At 45.1% G+C, this 17,936-nt stretch overlaps 1 protein-coding gene across 1 annotated transcript in view; it reads right to left on the reverse strand.

Annotated features, from left to right (window-relative positions):
- URE (urease) overlaps positions 1–17,936 on the reverse strand; it is a 154,671-nt gene that overhangs the window by 68,212 nt on the left and 68,523 nt on the right. The window contains exons 7-10 of the mRNA XM_086824046.1: positions 15,967–16,077; positions 15,445–15,608; positions 14,973–15,351; positions 14,768–14,876 (exon numbers count right to left, since the gene is read on the reverse strand). Coding sequence (XP_086680172.1) covers positions 14,768–14,876; positions 14,973–15,351; positions 15,445–15,608; positions 15,967–16,077 — 763 coding nt within the window. The remainder of the gene's footprint in view (positions 1–14,767; positions 14,877–14,972; positions 15,352–15,444; positions 15,609–15,966; positions 16,078–17,936) is intronic.

A 17,936-nucleotide genomic window follows, 5' to 3' on the forward strand; every position in this document is an offset into this window, starting at 1 on the left:
GGCTCTGTCCTGGGGAAGACCCCGTCTGGTTCTGGCTTTTGCCCCCCGAGGCGTTAGCCTTGGGAGAAGCCGGCTGGGAAGTCTTGGGCTTGCCACCATTGTGTTTCATTTCTGCACTCTGCGCAAGCGAGAGTGCGTCCTCAAAGGTGGCTGGTCTAAACATACGCACCTCCCATTGGATGTGCGTGTCCAGGCCATACAAAAACTGCCCTTTCTTGTCCGCATCAGATAAGCCTAATTGTAGACACAAGGTCGAAATTCTATTGGCAAACTGAAGGACTGGTTGCGCATTCTGACGCGCACCCCTGAACTCGTATTCGAGTCGCTCAAGGTAGTGGGGCGGTAAAAACCGCTGCTTAAGGTCACGGACGAACTCGTCCCACCCATAAGCTGCCATACCTGATCTGGTGTGGGCATGAGCCCACTGAGTCCACCAAGGAATGGCCTCACCTTCCAAATACCAACTGGCTAAGATCACTTTGTCAATATCTGATTTCCTAACTGCGGCAAAGTAAGCTTCAAATTGATGTAACCATGAATACAGAGTAGTGGGATCGAGTTTACCATTATACTTACTGAAGTTCATTTTCTCGGGAAATGATTCGAGGGCGCCGCCGGTGTCAATCTGGCGTCCAAAGCTCGGAGGTAATGCTCGTGTTCCACTCGTCGCATGGCTTCGTCTTCTCGTTGTCGAATCTCCAATGCCCGTATCTGCCTCTCAAGTAAGGAGCTTGACTGCGGCTGTGACCCCTCGAGAGGGTCCCTGTGACGAGGATCTGGTATCTGGGGTACGGAAGGAGAGGGAGGAGGAGATGGAAAACGCGACGCTGGAGAGCGAGAACGCTCCTCCAGAGCCAAAATCCGCGCCTTCTGCTCGTCCAACTTGGTTGTCTGGTCTGCGATTGCTCGCATCATCTGCTGGAACATGTCTTGTACACTCAAGCCGGGTGCCCGAGCTGGGCTGCCTGGTGCACTCTGGTCCCATGGTTCTGGTTCTCTCTCGTCGCCAAAGCTCGCCATAGCGGGAATATGCAGTTCCTTTCCGGAACGCAATCTGACCATCCACTATCTGTGTGGGAGACTTCCGGAGGCTTCCGGAGGCTAAAAACCAACCGTCCTTCGAGGGACAGGAGTCACTCCGAAAAGGGTAGTCCACCGGCGTCTAAAAACCAACCACACGAGCGAAAAATTTTCTGGTTTTCTTTGCTGAATCTTCGTCCTTGAAGTAGGCTCTGATACCACTGTAACGCGCGGAAGCTCTGGGTAGTCTTCTTTCAGCCCTAAACACTCTTGAAGACCTCCTGATGCAAAACGCACCATGATGCAAAAACGCAGGTAGAGAGAGAGTAGAGAGAGAGAGTAAGAAGTGCTGGAAATTCAGTATATACTATGTACAAAAAAGGTACAAATCTGTACAGCCATGGGCTGCCTTCATAAAAAGGTTGTTAACCCCTAAATCTGTCCCCTATGGGACCTCCTATTGACTCACACCCCTAGTGGGTGGAATCAGTAAAACATTGAGCAAAGGGGCTATTTATAGCCCCTTGGATTAAATGATGAACTGGCCGACTGCTGGTCGGCCAGTTACAGCTTCATTAAATGCCCTTAAATGCAGCCGACTGGATGTACTTGTTGTCCTGGCTGCGCCTGCTGCTGCCACTCCTTCCTGGCCTTGCTGATGTCAGCCGACATGTCTTCTGGTACAGCCGACAGCTCCTAAACTCAGCCGACTGCTCCCTGGTGCTTCTCCAAGTCCAACCTGTCTACTACTGCATCTTGTGCTCCACAGTCTGACTCTATCTGGTTCCTAGTCTTTTATCTGTCTGCCTCTTCTGGATCTAGCCTTGAGAAGGTCCATGGCATTGCTGATGCACATGACACTAGGCCCCCTCTGCGTCATGGCTGAATGATCACTCTCCATGCCACCTTGGCCCAGGCAGGCCTCCCGTCAACGCGGCCGGCCCACAAGAAGTTCCGGATCAACCATTGTACCTGACCAATGCATGCTCGAGAGAAGGCCCAACAAGAAGTAATGTACCACATGGTGGCAAGAAGGACCTGTTTCATCACCACCACTCAACCAACTAAGGAGAGTCATGAAGAACTCTAGTAAAAAAGCTTCTTCCGAATGCTCACAAGAAGAGCGACGAGCTACTACTCCAGAGAGATGTCGATGCCCCCTTGGCATCCAAGATAGAGAACTGGAGTGCCCCTCGGGATCCACTTGAAAGCCTCAACTAGACGCCAAGTTGGGGCGGGTGCAAAGCCTACCCAAAAACCACACGACTTGTGCCAGTTGATCTGCACTCGTGCAACAAAGGACCTCGATGGCCTCAGCAAATCTCTCGAGATTCACATCATCTCCTGAAAGGTAAGCTACTGTGTCATTTAGAAACTCTGAGAATCCAGCAGCTCCTCCTACGTACGGAGGGGGAGACGCAATCTGGAGCCCTGTCTCTTGAGCTGATAAAAAACTGCTCATGCCCTCAACGACGAATACGAAAAGGTAAGATGCCAAAGGACAGCCTTGCCAGACCAAGCGGGAAAGGGGGAGTCTGTCACCTCGCTACTGGCGAGTCGAACTCAACCTGGTAGCAGCCACGTCCCAGAGGATGAATGTCTATGATCTTTACAGGCCCAACGGGGCTAGCCTACAAAAGATCTCTAAGTTGTCCGCGCACAGGGCGGCTACCAATACTCTTGCATACTAAAGTGACAGTTGTAGTAGCGAGGAGATGAAGGCAGGCTTCAGAGAAAGATAACCAAGTAACCGCGGCCTCGGTCAGGGTTGACGCAGCGGCTGCCATGGAGTCCTAAGGGTGAAGACCAAAAAAGGCCGAGGCTGGCCGAATGGAGAATGCCCCAAGAACTGAGAAAGCTGCCTGACGAAGACGGAGGGGGCAAAGAAGCCAGAAGAGAGGCTACAGAGGAGGGAAGGGAGAGACATGGGAGGGTGGAAAGAGGGAGAAGAGAGAGAGAGGGGGGACGTAGGCAAGGAACAGGGCGAAGAAAGGGCAAGGAGAGATCATGCGAGGGGAAGCGAGCGGTGTAACTATTTGCTCCTCCTAGCTCTTTTCACACGATGAAATCCATGCCCGGACACCAGACAGGTGGAAGAAGACATGGAGACAGGGTCCATAAGGTTTGATTAAGAAAAAGCACCATTCTTCGTCAAAAAGCAGGAAAAAGCAAAAAGTCAGACAAGGTTGACCGCGAGCCAAGGCACCATTGGAAAGAGGAGATTGAGCCGGACCAAAACGCTAAAAGGCGCTTTCTCAAAAAACCAGCTCTAAGGCCTTAAAGCTAGAAAAGCAAAGCACCAAAAGTTGAGTAATATTTTATTAATAAAAGTAAAAAGAGCAAAAGCAAAGACAAAAAGAGAAAAGCAAAGTATAAAAAGGCAAAGCAAAAGCATGAAGGCTTTTTAGCAAAAAGAAGGGTCTCTTACAAGTATAAAAAGGATTGGACTTCTCTAGTAGTACCATGAACAAGATCATTGAAGATTGAAGGAGATTGTGGAGTGTGTGTGGGTATCATTATGATCATGGAGAGCTTCTTCGCCCATCAACACCTTCTCCAACTTGCTTTTCAGATGTACGGTTAGCCCTAGACTTGTATGGGTATATGCATGGGCGATACAGACGTATGTACAGAGCTGTACCGACATGTACAAAACGGTACGGACAGAAATTTCAAAAACCCTAAAAATTTCAAAACCCCTAAAAACTGCTTTTTTGATGTTTTATCGCCCAAAAACCATTAAAACAGGTTTTATATCAGTTTTCTTGCGAGAAAGAGCTCTTTCATGGTTTTCATCGTCGACAAGGCTATAGGAATTGTGGAGATTATTCATGGGATGAGCGAGTGGATTTAGAGCTTGGACATGAACATGGAACTTGGACATAGAGCTTGGACATGGAACATAGAGCTTAGGCATGAAGCTTGGACATAAACAAGGAACCTAGACATATAGCTTGGGCATGACGCTTGGACATGAACATGGAACTTGGACATAGAGCTTGGACATAGAACATAGAGCCTAGACATGGAGCTTGGATTTTGGACTTGGTTCTAGATTTGGATTCGGACTTGGACTTGGACTTGGACTCATTGGATTTGGATTTGGATATTAGATTTGGTACTAGCCCGGTGAGAGATACTTGTGGGTCATCCCCGTGGTGTGCTCGACATCACAGATCTTGTGCGTCGACATCGACATCGATTTGGATATCCTACATCGGCATATTTGTTTGTTTTGTATTCATTGATTGTATTGATCCTGGCAAGCATACCTGTGGATTGTTCCTGAATAAATTCCGAAAGGGGGTAGGCCTGTTCCCCGCTCAATGTGGTGTACTGTGCAAGATCCCCATTCCCTTTTCTCTCTCCCCTCTCTCTTTATATTTTTATCTCTTGGACACGTGGTTAAGTCTGTCTCACGGCACGCCCCGCTGGGCTTATAGTGGTATCAGAACAGGATTTCTCTTAAAGAAACTTTCTTGGGGTGACAGAGCCATGTCGAGAGCAGAGGGAGACCAAGGGTCTCATGAAGGGAACAACTATGAGGCCAATACATGACTTCCGGATGGGAACCAGGGTCATCAGAAGAGTATCATGACTTTCAGCAGTTCAGACAGTTTCTCCAAGATGAAAAATTCCTAGCTTGGAGAGCCAGGAAGGAAAGGACCAAAGAAGGGCTCAAATGTTTGAAGATTTCATCAAGGAATCAAGCCACCGAAGCCGAAGGAGTTGAAGCTGCTAAAGCCTATCTTCGGGCCAAAGGAGTCACCATTGCAGGAGGATCTAGAGCTACCCGCTCTATTTATCATGGAGGAGACAAGGAAGCTACTCCTAGGCCTACTCTTTCAAATGCAGTTTCCTCAGGACATGTAAGAGAAAGAAAAGCAAAGAAGCTAGAGAGATCGGAAGATCATCATTGACATCATGCCATGAAGTTCAACAAATGGTTTGCAATAGTGCTTAGCCCATTGCATGTTTCAACAAATAAACCCATGGGATCTTTGTGACCTGAAGCTGAAACAGAATCCTTTTGAAGCATTGAGACTTTATGCTACCAAAGAACCAATGTTGGATATTCTAGACCTTTGTGGTTGAACATGATGAGATTGCATTGGAGCAGTCTTGAACAATGTAGGCCATGTTGTGGCCGATGAATGTCAAAGCCAACAAGGAAGCAGATTCATTATCTCGGAGACCCTTGAGCCATGCGGTTTCTATGGGTTACCCTATGGATTTCACTTTGATGAAGGATCCTTATGCTCCCAAAGAGGATTTCAAAGATGTTTTGGAACAGATTGCAGAATAGAAATTTGGTGACTTTTTATGTCATCAAGAAGGGTTTTCTTATGATATAAACCCACGTCATGTGTAACACAAGGAATTGAGGCCAAAGTAATGAAAGAGTGTCATGCTTCTCCATACATGGGGCATAGAGACACGGCATAGAGACACCTAGACTACACTTCAAGCTTTGGAGAGCTGTTTTTATTGACCTAGTATAAGAAAGACATTGAGCTTTATGATTCGAGAATGTTTGTTTTGTCAGAAGGTCAAGTTTGATCGACAAACACCAGCAGAAACTAGTGCACCCATTGAATGATCTATGGGAGAATATTGCTATGGATTTTATCTTTGGGTTGTCAAAGTCAGGGAATGATGGTACATGGCCCTTTTAGGATACCAAGAAGATCAACCATGTTATCCCCAGAGGAACTTGTTTTGAAGAATCCACCAGGGGGTGGAAGAGCCAGAACATATAAAACAGGTTTCACATGCAAATACATTTTTCAAGTAAGATTCTCATCTTTACACATCATTCTGCATCATTTCTCATCATTCCACATCATTTCTCATCATTCCATGTCATTTCACATTATTTCACTTCATTCCACATCACTCCACATCATTCAACATTATTTCACATCATTCAATATCATTCCACATTATTTCACATCATTTCACATCATTCGACATTATTTTACATCATTCCACATCATGCCATGTCATTTATTTTACATCATTTCACATCACTCCACATCATTCGACATTAGTTCACATCATTCTGACTTCCCTTGATCTAGTTATCAGAATTTTTGTTTCACAATCAACCAGGTTAGGAGTACAGTTACTCTAATTTTCATACTCACAGAACTTTCTAAGTCTGGACCATTACTTGGCTTAGTTAAAGATAAATTTTTCTCGTCTTAATTCATTTAAGTTTGAATTTCAGTTCACTTCTGGATCCTTGATCCTTTCAAGAATTCCAAAATCCTTTCCCAAGGAATCTTGGAATAAGTTAATCTCAAGAATTTACATTCATCCAACTAAGCATGTTTCTGGTCTTTTTCTGGGAAATCCTTTTCCTGTTAAAAATCTAACCAAGAGACAGAATACGGGTTGGATTGGAATCTTTATCAGGTTGATTTAGTCAGTCTCAACCAATTCTTTAATCATCGTAGAAAGCCTTTATGTAATTCCCTTGTCCATAAATTATTAAATCGAAAGTGACAACATGCTGAAGTGACGTGAACCTGCACTGCTGCTCCCGCCCGCCCTCTGTTGCCTCCGCCTGTTTCTTTGCTGCTCCCGCCTGCCTCTGCTGCCTTCGCCTGCCCAACTGCTGCCTTCGCAACCCCCTTTTGCCTGCCCAACTTCTGCCCTTCGCTAGCCTTTCAGTCCCGACTGCCCTTCATCTGCCCCCGCTAGCCCCTCTGGTGCCCCCCGCCTGCCTTCACCTGCCCCTTTTGCTGCCCCCGCCAGCCCCTGCCCCGCCTGCCCTTCAGCTTCCCCCATCAGCCCCTCTGCTGCCCCCCGCCTGCCTTCGCCTGCCCCCTTTTGCAGCCCCCGCCAGCCCCCCCTTTTGCAACCCCCGCCAGCCCCCCCTTTGCTACCCGCCCCCTGCCTTCTTCAGTCCCCACCTGCCTCTGTGCTGCCCCCGCCTGCCCCTTTGCCTTTGCTTCCCTAGCTGCTCCCCGCCTTTGCCCCCCTTCCTCTGCTCCCGTTTTCCCAGCATCTATTTTATCTGGATTCAAGTCGGCCGCCCATTTTTCTTGATTGGTCTTATGGCTTTTTCTGCCGCAGCCAATCTATCATCACCCCCACTGGCCGAGAGAATCATCAATTTTTCACAAGACGAGCTCACCTCTCTTCACCACGACATTGACCTTGAGGTCCAGACTACCCTTGTTGCGAGAGTTTATGGTTCCCACCCCTCTCGTTCACAGGCCCCTGAATGGCTTCTAGCAGCTCTCCCTTCGGAGCTGATTGTGCACTTTCAGGATACTCATTTACTTGGTCGAGGCTTCTTCCAGGTGGACTTTCATTCTTCAGAAGCTACTTCTCAGGCTTTGGCTAGCAGCCCCTTTCCTCTTGGTCCTAGGAAGATTTTCTTCTTTCAGTACCAAGTGGGCTTTGATCCAGTGGTGGAGAATCAACGCCTTACCCCGAACTCACTACGGTTCCCTGCTCTTCCTCCGCTCTATTGGAAGCTTTTAGTTTCCATAGGGGCATCCTTTGGCGAGGTTCTAGAGGTACCAATCCTCCCGAGCTCTCCCGCCTCAGCTTCCGCGGCCGTTACCGCCACTCTTGATGGTGTACCCCGGGTCCTTGTGCTTGTTCCTGATCCATCGATTATTGATGATCATGTTATGCTTCAAAGACTTGACGGATCTCATTTCCGCCAGAGGATGGAGATTACAGGCAGACCAGACCAGTGTCGGATTTGTCGTCGACAGGGTCACATTGCTAGAGATTGTCCCAGATCGAGGGGCCATGCTAGGAGGCGGCGCGATCCTGCCCATCAGAGACCTTCTGCAGATGCCGAGACTCCAGCTACTCCTTTGCCACAGCAGACCACACAGCGTTGGGTTGTGATTAGGGATGGCAGGCACCCTCGGACCCCAAGACCTACCCCTTCACCCACACCCCCTGTGGAGCACCCTAACCCCTATGCAGCTCTTGCCTCACAAGATGTTGATCCTTTTTTGGAGGATGAGGCCTTGCAGGCACATGATCTGGATCCCTCACAGGAGGATGCTGCATTACAGTTACAGGATGATTGCACCCTTGAGAATGATGTTGCGCATTCGCATTGGCATGGTACCTCTCGAATTCTCAGGACTAGCCCTGGCTTTTCCCCGGAGTGGGAGAGAGAGGTAAGGTTTACATCGTCAAATTTTCCCTCCCTTACCTATGCGAGACGTACTTCCGCCTCTAGAGGGAGTCCTTCATCGACCTCGAGATCTGGTCGTTCCTACTCTTAGTCTTTATGAGGATTTTCTCTTGGAACATTCAGGGTATTGGGAGTTTTTTTCCACGTCGACGGAAACAAATTGTAAAAACCAAGCTTCATTGTGCAGTCACCGGTGGACCTACGGATATATTGCTCTTGCAAGAGCATAAACTGGATGCTAGTCAGTGTGGGAGATCAGGCAAGCTTCTCTCGGGACACACCTTTTGGTCACCGGCTGTTGGTACCAAGGGTGGTGTTTGTATCTCTGTTTCACCTTTGATCTTGCCTTGCATCATTGGACAAGGTGTCATTTTGCCTGCGAGAGCGCAGTGGATCCTTCTTATGCAGGGTACTACACGCATTGGTATTCTCAACCTCTATGCTCCGGGAAATCTCTCACTACATTCATGCCTCTTGCCGACCATTGGATTATTGGTGGGGATTTTAACATGGTTGAGATGCCAACGGATAAAAGAGGTGGGCAAGAGGGCTTGGTGCATCCTCTTGAAAGAGCGTCTTGGGGGAGGTTTATACTCTCCATTCATGGTAAAGATTGTTAGCATGAGGATGACATTTTGAGGAGTCCATCCACTCTTCTTTATTCATGGTCTAACAGGAGAAGAGATGTAGGATGTATCTATGCACGGTTAGACAGATTTTATGTGGATGATTGGGTGCTTGACAGAGGTGGACATAATTCGATTGCTACAGGCACCTCAAAATCGGATCCTTGCCCAATGGTTTTATGTATTAGAGATCCTAATTGCTATGGATCAGCACCCCATGTACGCATCCCTGATCATTTGTTTTCAGATGCAGAACTACCGCGTCGTACGCTTGATATTTGGAGATCTCATGACTTCTTACAGGCCTCTCAAAGCCTGGCCTCTGCTCTCTGTGATATTAGTGACTTTTATCACACATGTGCCCTGTCTAAGAGGCAAGAGGCCTTGGACTTAGAACGGGCTATTAGACGTAGATTGGCTGCCTTGCAGAAAGAGCACGAGAAACATCCTCATGCTCAATGGGTTGCAGATTCTTAATGTACTGTTAGAGCATAACTTCATCACTCTCTTCAGCAGCACGCGGAGTACCGTTTCCATGCCCACGAATCCTTTTGGACACAGATGGGTGGCAGATGTAACAAACATTTCTTTGCTTCTCACGGCCCACCTCATGCCAGAGATAGTGTCAGGCAATTGCAGGATTCACATGGCACTCTTCACTCAGATCCTCTTATGGTTAGACAGATTGCCACCGATTTCTATTGCCAGCTTCTTAGTGCTGAGCCGCATTCTGATCTGAGACATAGGACACAGAGGAAGGTTTGGAATGCATTGCCACATTTGATCACCGAGGAGATGTGTGCCGCTCTGGATGCCCCTTTTTCTATGCAGGAGTTCAGTCATGCTCTTCATGCCTTACCTCATGGTAAGTGTCAGGATGGCCTCTCCCCTGTTTTTTTCACTACTTTTTGGGATGAGATTGGGACTGAGATAACATTGGCTTTGCAGGAGATGTGGGACACAGGTTCTATGCCTTCTTCTCTCACTGAGGGGCTTATTTATCTTATTCCTAAGAGCGGGGATAAGACATTGATTGGCCAGTGGAGACCTATCACCTTACTTGGGACTCCCTATAAGATTCTTGCTAAGGTAGTGAGCATCAGGTTGAGCCAATTTTGCAGGATGTTATTCTTACACAGCAAGAGCATCTTTGATAACATTTTCTCGTTTTGGGAGGCCATCGAATGGGCTAAAGCGAGCAATCAGCCCTTAGCCATTCTGCTCTTGGATTTTGAAAAGGCCTATGATAGAGTGGATTGGGACTTCCTTGAGGGTACTCTTAGTCATATGAGCTTCTCTCAGAGATGGATCAAGGGAGTTTCATGCATGTATCGTGATTGCTTGCGGTGATAGAGGAGAGCGGTTTCAGATTTCTCGCTCAGTACGACAGGGCTGCCCATTAGCCCCTTTATTATATATCATAGTTGCAGAAGGCCATGAGCATCTTTCTCCGCTCCACTGCTGGTATTTCAGGATTGAGGATACCTCTTCGTAGTCATGAGGTGTTGGTTGACTCTGAGTTAGCTAATGACACAGCCCTGTTTTTGGAGGCTTCACATATGTGCTTATGTTCCTTCCGGGTAGCACTAGAGGAGTTCTGTTTGGCAGCAGGGGCACTCATTAATTGGCACAAATCTGTTGGTTTTTGGGTTAGTGATTCACCAAGAGTTGATTGGGGTGCAGAGCTTGGTTTTACTTGCATCGGCAGAGGATACACTACTAGATATTTGGGATGCCAAGTTGGGATTGATATTTCTCCTGCACAGCAGTTTGCTCTGGTACTTATGAGTATCCGGAAGAAGCTCCTCCATTGGAGCTCCAAGAGATTAGATGTAGCCTCCAAAGCTTTGGTGGCTAATCAGGTTTTGCTTGCCTCAACTTGGTTTATTGCCTCTTGTTGGTGCTTCTCTCGTGCGTGCATTGGCCAATTGCGGAGATTGATCCGCAATTTTCTCTGGTCGGGCTTGGATGGCACCTCAGACACTCGTGCCAGGGTAGCTTGGCTCACAGTTATTCAGCCCAAAAGAGAGGGGGACTTGAATATTATCGATCCGGATGTTCAGTGCACGGCGTTGCTTTGCAAACTTGTGGTCAGAGGTTTCCTACCAGGCACTGAGCCTTGGAAGGATTTTTTCTTGTCTCAGATTTCCAGATGTACACCCAGGGTCGGGAGAGCCTGGATGCCCAACACACGTTTTTTGTTCACAGAGGCTGATATTAGGGCACCATCTTCCCCTCTTATTGCAGCCATGTCAAAGCATGGAGAAGCATGAGATATTTTTTGCGACAAAGGCTTCCTAGGTCTTTGGACGAGGCTGACCGACAACCTATTATGTGGAACCAGTTCATTAGGGATGAGGCTGGTCGGCCACTTGGTGCATCTCGTTATATGCAATGGTCAGGATGGGAGAGATGCGCATACACAGTTCTTGCTTGGAAGACCTTTAAGAGTCTTCCGGAGGATCGGAGAGTTACATCCACTCAGCATCTTAGGGGCTCTCGCATTCGTATTGATCAGATTGATGCAACTATTCCGCATGAGTGGCTTTCTGGGACCTTTCACGGAGACTACCATCCGAGTTGGCTGGGAGTTTTTTCGAGGATAGGCATACCTCTGCAGGTCATTGCTCTGCCAGGCCAGGAGAATACAGATTTTCTCATTTATTCTACATGCCTGGTGGGAGATTGAGGAGATGTAGTATGGAGGAGATTATACTAAATACTAGGCTTAGTCCAGTGAGGATTGTTGGTCCCTCCGGGAAGCATTGGTTCATTGACCCTTCTCCTCAGATAGTGACTCATGGCTCTTGGTGTTTGTGGTTATATGGTGGCAATCCTATCAGATATCTTCAATGGGATCCAGGAGAGTGGGAGTGGATTGATGCCTTCGATCCTTTGAAATTTCAGTTTCACTATTCGGAATGCCAGGCTTCTCCTCACTCGACAGATGCATAGGATCCCTACTCTCAGGCCTCATTCGGAGAGCTATGATATTTCTCCAATGATACAGCGCACATATTGGCATAGACTTTGGCACTCATACAGAAGGAGCCAAATCTCTCATTTCTTTTGGTTATTCTTACATGGTGGTCTCCCCACCAATCAGTGGAGATCAGTTTTCGGTGTAGCACCTTCCTGTCCTAGATGTGCGGCAGATTCTGAGTCCGTACAACATTGTCTATGGAAATGCAGCATTGCATAGCAGATTTGGGGTCCTGTAGCCCAACCTATAGGCAAATTGAGTGGCCGAGCCATGCATGTGACTTGGGGGGCAGTTGCTTGGCTCTCCCAATCCGGTCCGAAACTTTTTTATAAGGGCAGTAGTACAGATTCTGTTTTTTTCATTTGTAGAGGTATTGCCCAGCATGGTTTATTGCAGGATGTTCCTCACTTTGATTATACACCTCCTAGACAGAGGATTAACACCAGTTGGGAGATTATTGCCAGTATTACAGCATGGCAGATGTGGAGAGCTAGATGCACGGAGGCTATTGAGGATGTCCAGATTTTTGGGTCTCAATGCATTAGTACTATATGGGGTGATATCATCCACACTCTTATGGCTACTTGGACTCGCATTCAGGAACCCTCTCGTTCTGCGCAGGCAAAGCGCGATATTTATGCGGGAATGGGACCATGGCATCTTCTTTTCCTCTAGTACCACAGGTCTTACATGGCATCGTGATGCTCCTCAGTGGTTGAAATCACCTTACATATTGAGGTGATTCTATTCTCTTCCGGCTTATAGCTGTGATTGTTGTATGTTTTTCTCATACTTAATAGAAGTCTCTTTTTATAGTGAAATTCTTGATTTAACCAATAATTTTGGTAAGAGTTTCCACTCACCTTTTTCCCATTCAGAACATACTTAAGATTCTATTTTTCGAGAATCTAGACGTATACTTCATAATTCCAAAAGTTAAATATGTTCGTGATTTTCCTTTTTGATTAAAAATTTATTCATGTTTTCTCGATGCATTCCTATGAATATTTTCACATTCTTTTTTCAAATTTTCCAAAATAAAATATGCTCAATATTTCTCTTTTTGAATAAAAGATTTATGCATACATCCTTATGGGATTTACAAAATCAATTATACCCATAATTCCTCTTTCAGCATAAAATATTTATGCACACATTCTATAATTTATTTTTATCTAAATGAATTATATTCATCATCCCATTTAAAATTAGAGAAGAATTGTACATAACCTTCTCGTAATTTCTAAAATATAATATACTCAAAAGTCCACCTTTGATAAAAGAAAAAATTTATGTGAATCTTTCCATAATTCCCATAAATTGAATGAATCTAGAAAAATTTGTGCATAACCTTCTTTATTTTTTTGGCAAATAAATAATGCTCAAAACTTCACTTTTAATATAAAAATTAATTTATGCATAAACCTAAGCATAAACATAAACATAAATACATCTAAACATCTTGTTTAAAATATTCAAATATAACTTCTATATAAAAATATATATATAGAAATATTATCATAAGCTCTCTTTCATCATAAAATGAATAAATATAAAATTTCTTATCATAAAAACAAGCTTAAATGAATTTACCTCATTCTAAGTAGGTTAATAAACATAAAAATATTTAACCTTCATCTCTAGCTTGATAAGCTTAGAGTTTAGGGTAAGAAAATGAGATTAGAATTAAGGTTTAACCTTCCAAGAAGGATTTAACTATAAGAAGTGAGTATTCCTTCATAAAGAGTGAATATAAATCATAAACAATACACTTAAGCATAGGAGATTACCATTACTTCATCTAAACAACAACATAAATCAAGAAGGGCATGGTTTTAAGAAAAAACCATGAGATAGAATGCTTCCCAAGCATGTAGAGGAGAAGAAGATAGTATAAACATCATTGTTTAGGCTTACCCTTGACTTGGGCTTGATGCTTTATCTTGCAAGGAGATGTGTAGCCCTCAAGGAAGAGGCTTGGCCACCAAGAGAAGAGGGTCGTCTTCAAGAGAAAAAGAGGTTTAGTGAAGCACCAAGCTTCACAATGGACAGGCAAGGAAGAGGGATGATGAAAATATACTAAAATGAAAATTACACTAGCATGGCAATACACTAAGATGAAAATACAAGATAAAGGGACAACCAAAGACTTTTATAAGGAGTTGAGGAAAAGTGAGGTGAATGTGGATTACTATAACAAAATTTGGAGGGTAAACTAGAGCCCAAACAGTTGGAGAAGGAGACTCATTGGATTTGGATTTCGATTTGGATATTAGATTTGGTACTAGCCCGGTGAGAGATATACTTGTGGGTCATCCCCGTGGTGTGCTCGACATCAGAGATCTTGTGCGTCGACATCGACATCGACATCGATTTGGATATCCTACATCGGCATATTTGTTTGTTTTGTATTCATTGATTGTATTGATCCTAGTCAGCGTGCCCATGGATTGTTCCTGAATAAATTCCTGAAAGGGAGCAGGGCCTGTGTGGTTGAGTCTGTCATGGCACGCCCCACTGGGCTTACAAGCCGGGGGGGGGGGGGGGGGGGGGGGGGGGGGGGAGGAAAGAGAAAGGAGGAGGGCGGCACAAGAAAAAAAGGAGAGGCAGCGGGGGGAGAAGGGGGGCGAGGGGGGAGAGGGAGGGAGGGGGAGGGAGGGGAGAGGGGGGCAATGTGGGGGATGGAGGGGAAATGCGCAGGTGGAAACAGGGAGCGAGGGGGGCTGCAGGCAGGCGGCAAGGGGAAAGGGTAGACAAGGGGGGGGGGGGGGGGGGGGGGGGGGGGGGGGGGAGGGCGCAGGCAGCAAGAAAACGCAGGAGGGGGAGAGCTCACAGATCCACGCTCCAATTAAGCACATACTGAGCTTCATGATGCTTCGGTGTTTGCCATAGGTCAGGTTTTGATGTATTATCCCTTAACGAGAAATCTTTGAGCAAGAATATAATGTTGAAGTTTAGGAAGATTACCACTAGCAATGGCCTCCTCCGCCAACTGAGGGCAAATCCAATGAACATGAGCATCAATTCCTCCTGAAGTCAAAATAAGTCCCTCTCCACAAATAGCTTCGGTGCTCACCTATAATCCAAAAACAAAGGTGCAGTTGGGAACAGCTACTAATCTCACAGTATGAAACACATGCTTTGAAGTGTGTGCTAAGACAAGGGTTCTGACCCCAACGATCATTCCACATGTGACACAGTCCATTATATCTGGGTTTCCAGCCTTTCCAATACCACAGATAATGTGATCCTTGATTCCAATATCTGCTTTGTATATGGACGTGTAGTCAATAACTACCACGTTTGTGATAACAGTGTCAAGGACTTCGTGTGCACCATATCCACTTGCTTGGCCCATGCCATCACGCAAAACCTTTCCTCCTCCGAACTTGCATTCATCACCATACAAAGTGTAATCCTTCTCTACTTCAGCATACAATTGCGTGTCACCAAGACGTATCTTGTCACCAGTTGTAGGTCCAAAAATATTTGCATACTTTTCCCGTGATACTTTTGGTGTAACACACTCGTGTTTACCTACAACACCAGAGCTTTAAGAAATGAAATTAAGATTAGGGAATGATAAAGGTTATGAAAACCAATAACAAACATTGCAAGGGAGATTAACAGACTAAGAATATTACACAGCATTGGGCTGTGGAACATGCCCGAATCCCCTCTTGTTTATCTGGTCCATTAATTCTGCCAAGTTTGATCCAGCCTTGACAACACATGAAATGTTATTTCCTCCTTTAAAAGTCTTGCTGCCACTAATTTCCACAAGAGTCACAGTCTTGGTCTCCCCTGGCTGAAAACACAGTGACCAACGCAAGTAAGGGTAGATAAAAACAAACGCAAGCTCTCATGTTTGGCACCCTCTTGCCCATGGCTAAACATTGGTACATGCATGATATCCAAGTGCTTTCATTACACAATAGAGAGTGTATATTTTAATAACTTGTTATACACCATTTTGCACAATAGAGAGTTGTTTTGTTACCAGAGACCGACATCCTAGAAGTTTTTGCAGCTGAGATTTGGATGATAGACTCAAAAGAAATGATAAGCATAATTAAACTTTAACAATCATCTCACTCAAACATTGGAAATATTGTTTCTAGAGAAAAACTTACAAAATCTGCTAGTTAGTGGTATTGAATCTTTACCTCAAAACGCACTGCAGTGCCCGGCAGGATGTTCAAACGCATACCAAAAGCTTTTTCTCTATCAAACTCAAGATAAGGGTTTGTTTCGATGAAATGGTAATGACTTCCCACCTGTGAAATTGTCAATGGGAAAATTAAAACCAAGGGTGTGAGTATCCCATAGCAGTTTGTTAGAGAGTAACTTCTAGCATTCTTTGGTACTGATGCAAGCGACATTTCTTCAACACATTTTTAAATTCAGGTTACTGATTTCTTTCATGAATATACTGAAAAATCTGAAGCTGAATCAAAGTAGATCAATATCTTCATTAGCAGCGCAGATAGCAATCACTTATGATCTTATCAAGTCAAAGATAGCCCCCCACCCCCACCCCCGCTCCCTCTACAGCATCTAGAGGAAGCTCCTTAAGTGGACCTCTGCTCACCTTACTCTCGCCAGCCAGGTTGTGGCAAACCACGTGCAATTTATAACCTCATGGTAGTCATCCACAAGACAATAAACCATCAACTCCCATCATGCATAGTATGGACTAGATACTATGACATCCCCACTAACGTCATCAGTACCCAATATTGGGTGTAGAACTTGGTATCAATATATGCTCCCCCCCACACATACCCCCATGCACACACACACACACACATAAGAGCATACATTCATACAAAGGTCTGTTTACTGAGTTTCTATCAGAGCTCCAAAGAGGCAGGACAAACTCAACCATAATGAAGCCCAGCACTAAGGGATCATAACATTTAGAAAGAATTATTACAACAAAAAGATAGTTGATAGGGCATATGCACCACTAAAGATAGAAAGAATTAACACAATATCAACTAGCCGCAACTTGGACGAAAACTTCACAATGTGAAATTTGCATGTCCACTAATACAGCATAAAGATATACCTAGATGAATCTAGGAACATGCCCAAATTCACCTTATAAGAAAGTGCAATTTATAACCTCATTGTAGTCATTCACAAGACAATAAATCATGAACTCCATCATGCATAGTATGGACTAGATACTACGACATCCCCACTGACGTCATCTTGATGTCCAGCCGATGCACTTTCCATCCTTTATGTGCAGCCAATGTAATCACTCAACGGATCGTAGTCATCCTAGTCGGAGCAAAAGTCTCCTCATAATCTATTCCATTTTTCTGAGAATAGCCTTTGGCCACAAGTCTTGCCTTGTACCTATCGATGGTACCATCAGCATTCCTTTTGACTTTATACACTCACTTCGTTTTAATGACGTTCTTGCCCTTTGGCAAGTCTACAAGATCCCATGTATAATTCTTCATGATAGAAGAAATCTCATCCTCCATGGCTTGCACCTAGTGCTGATTCTCATGTACTTCTTCATAAGAAGAAGGCTCTTTTGAGTCAAAGAGACCCCCCATGGCAAATGCAAACTCCTATGTTGTACATTCAATGCATGGCTAGAACTAGCCCTTGTTCTTCCTATCAGTGAAGCTGAAATTTTGCTATCTTGCAAGGTTTTCAACAACCAGCTATTCACAGATTTGGCTCCTTGTATGGCTGTTTGCTCCTCCCTAAGAACATCTTCAACCTCTTCCATAGACAGGGGCTGATTTTTTGGCTGTTCCATATGTCTTACATCTTGTTCAAGGTGAGGCATATCCTGAAAAGGGGCTGGCTGAATTGAATCTTCACTAATGGCTATGGGTAAAATCCCATCAAACATGTCCTATGAGCTTGTATCATGACTTCTATACAAGTTGAGCATGGGCTGAATTAAACTTTCAACAAATACCACATCTCTATTGACAAAAATCCGACATGCCACTAGATTATAGAGACGGTATCCCTTTCTCTCATTGCTGTAGCCGACAAAGATGCATCTGATAGTTTTATCATCTAGCTTTGTTCAGAGTTGCTTTGACATGCCAAACACCCAAATGTACACATATAATCCACATTTGACTTTCTATTGTACCAAGCC

Source organism: Cibotium barometz, chromosome 30, assembly GCF_041138505.1.
Source record: "Cibotium barometz isolate CiBa-2024 chromosome 30, ASM4113850v1, whole genome shotgun sequence".
Classification (NCBI taxonomy): Eukaryota; Viridiplantae; Streptophyta; class Polypodiopsida; order Cyatheales; family Cibotiaceae; genus Cibotium; species Cibotium barometz.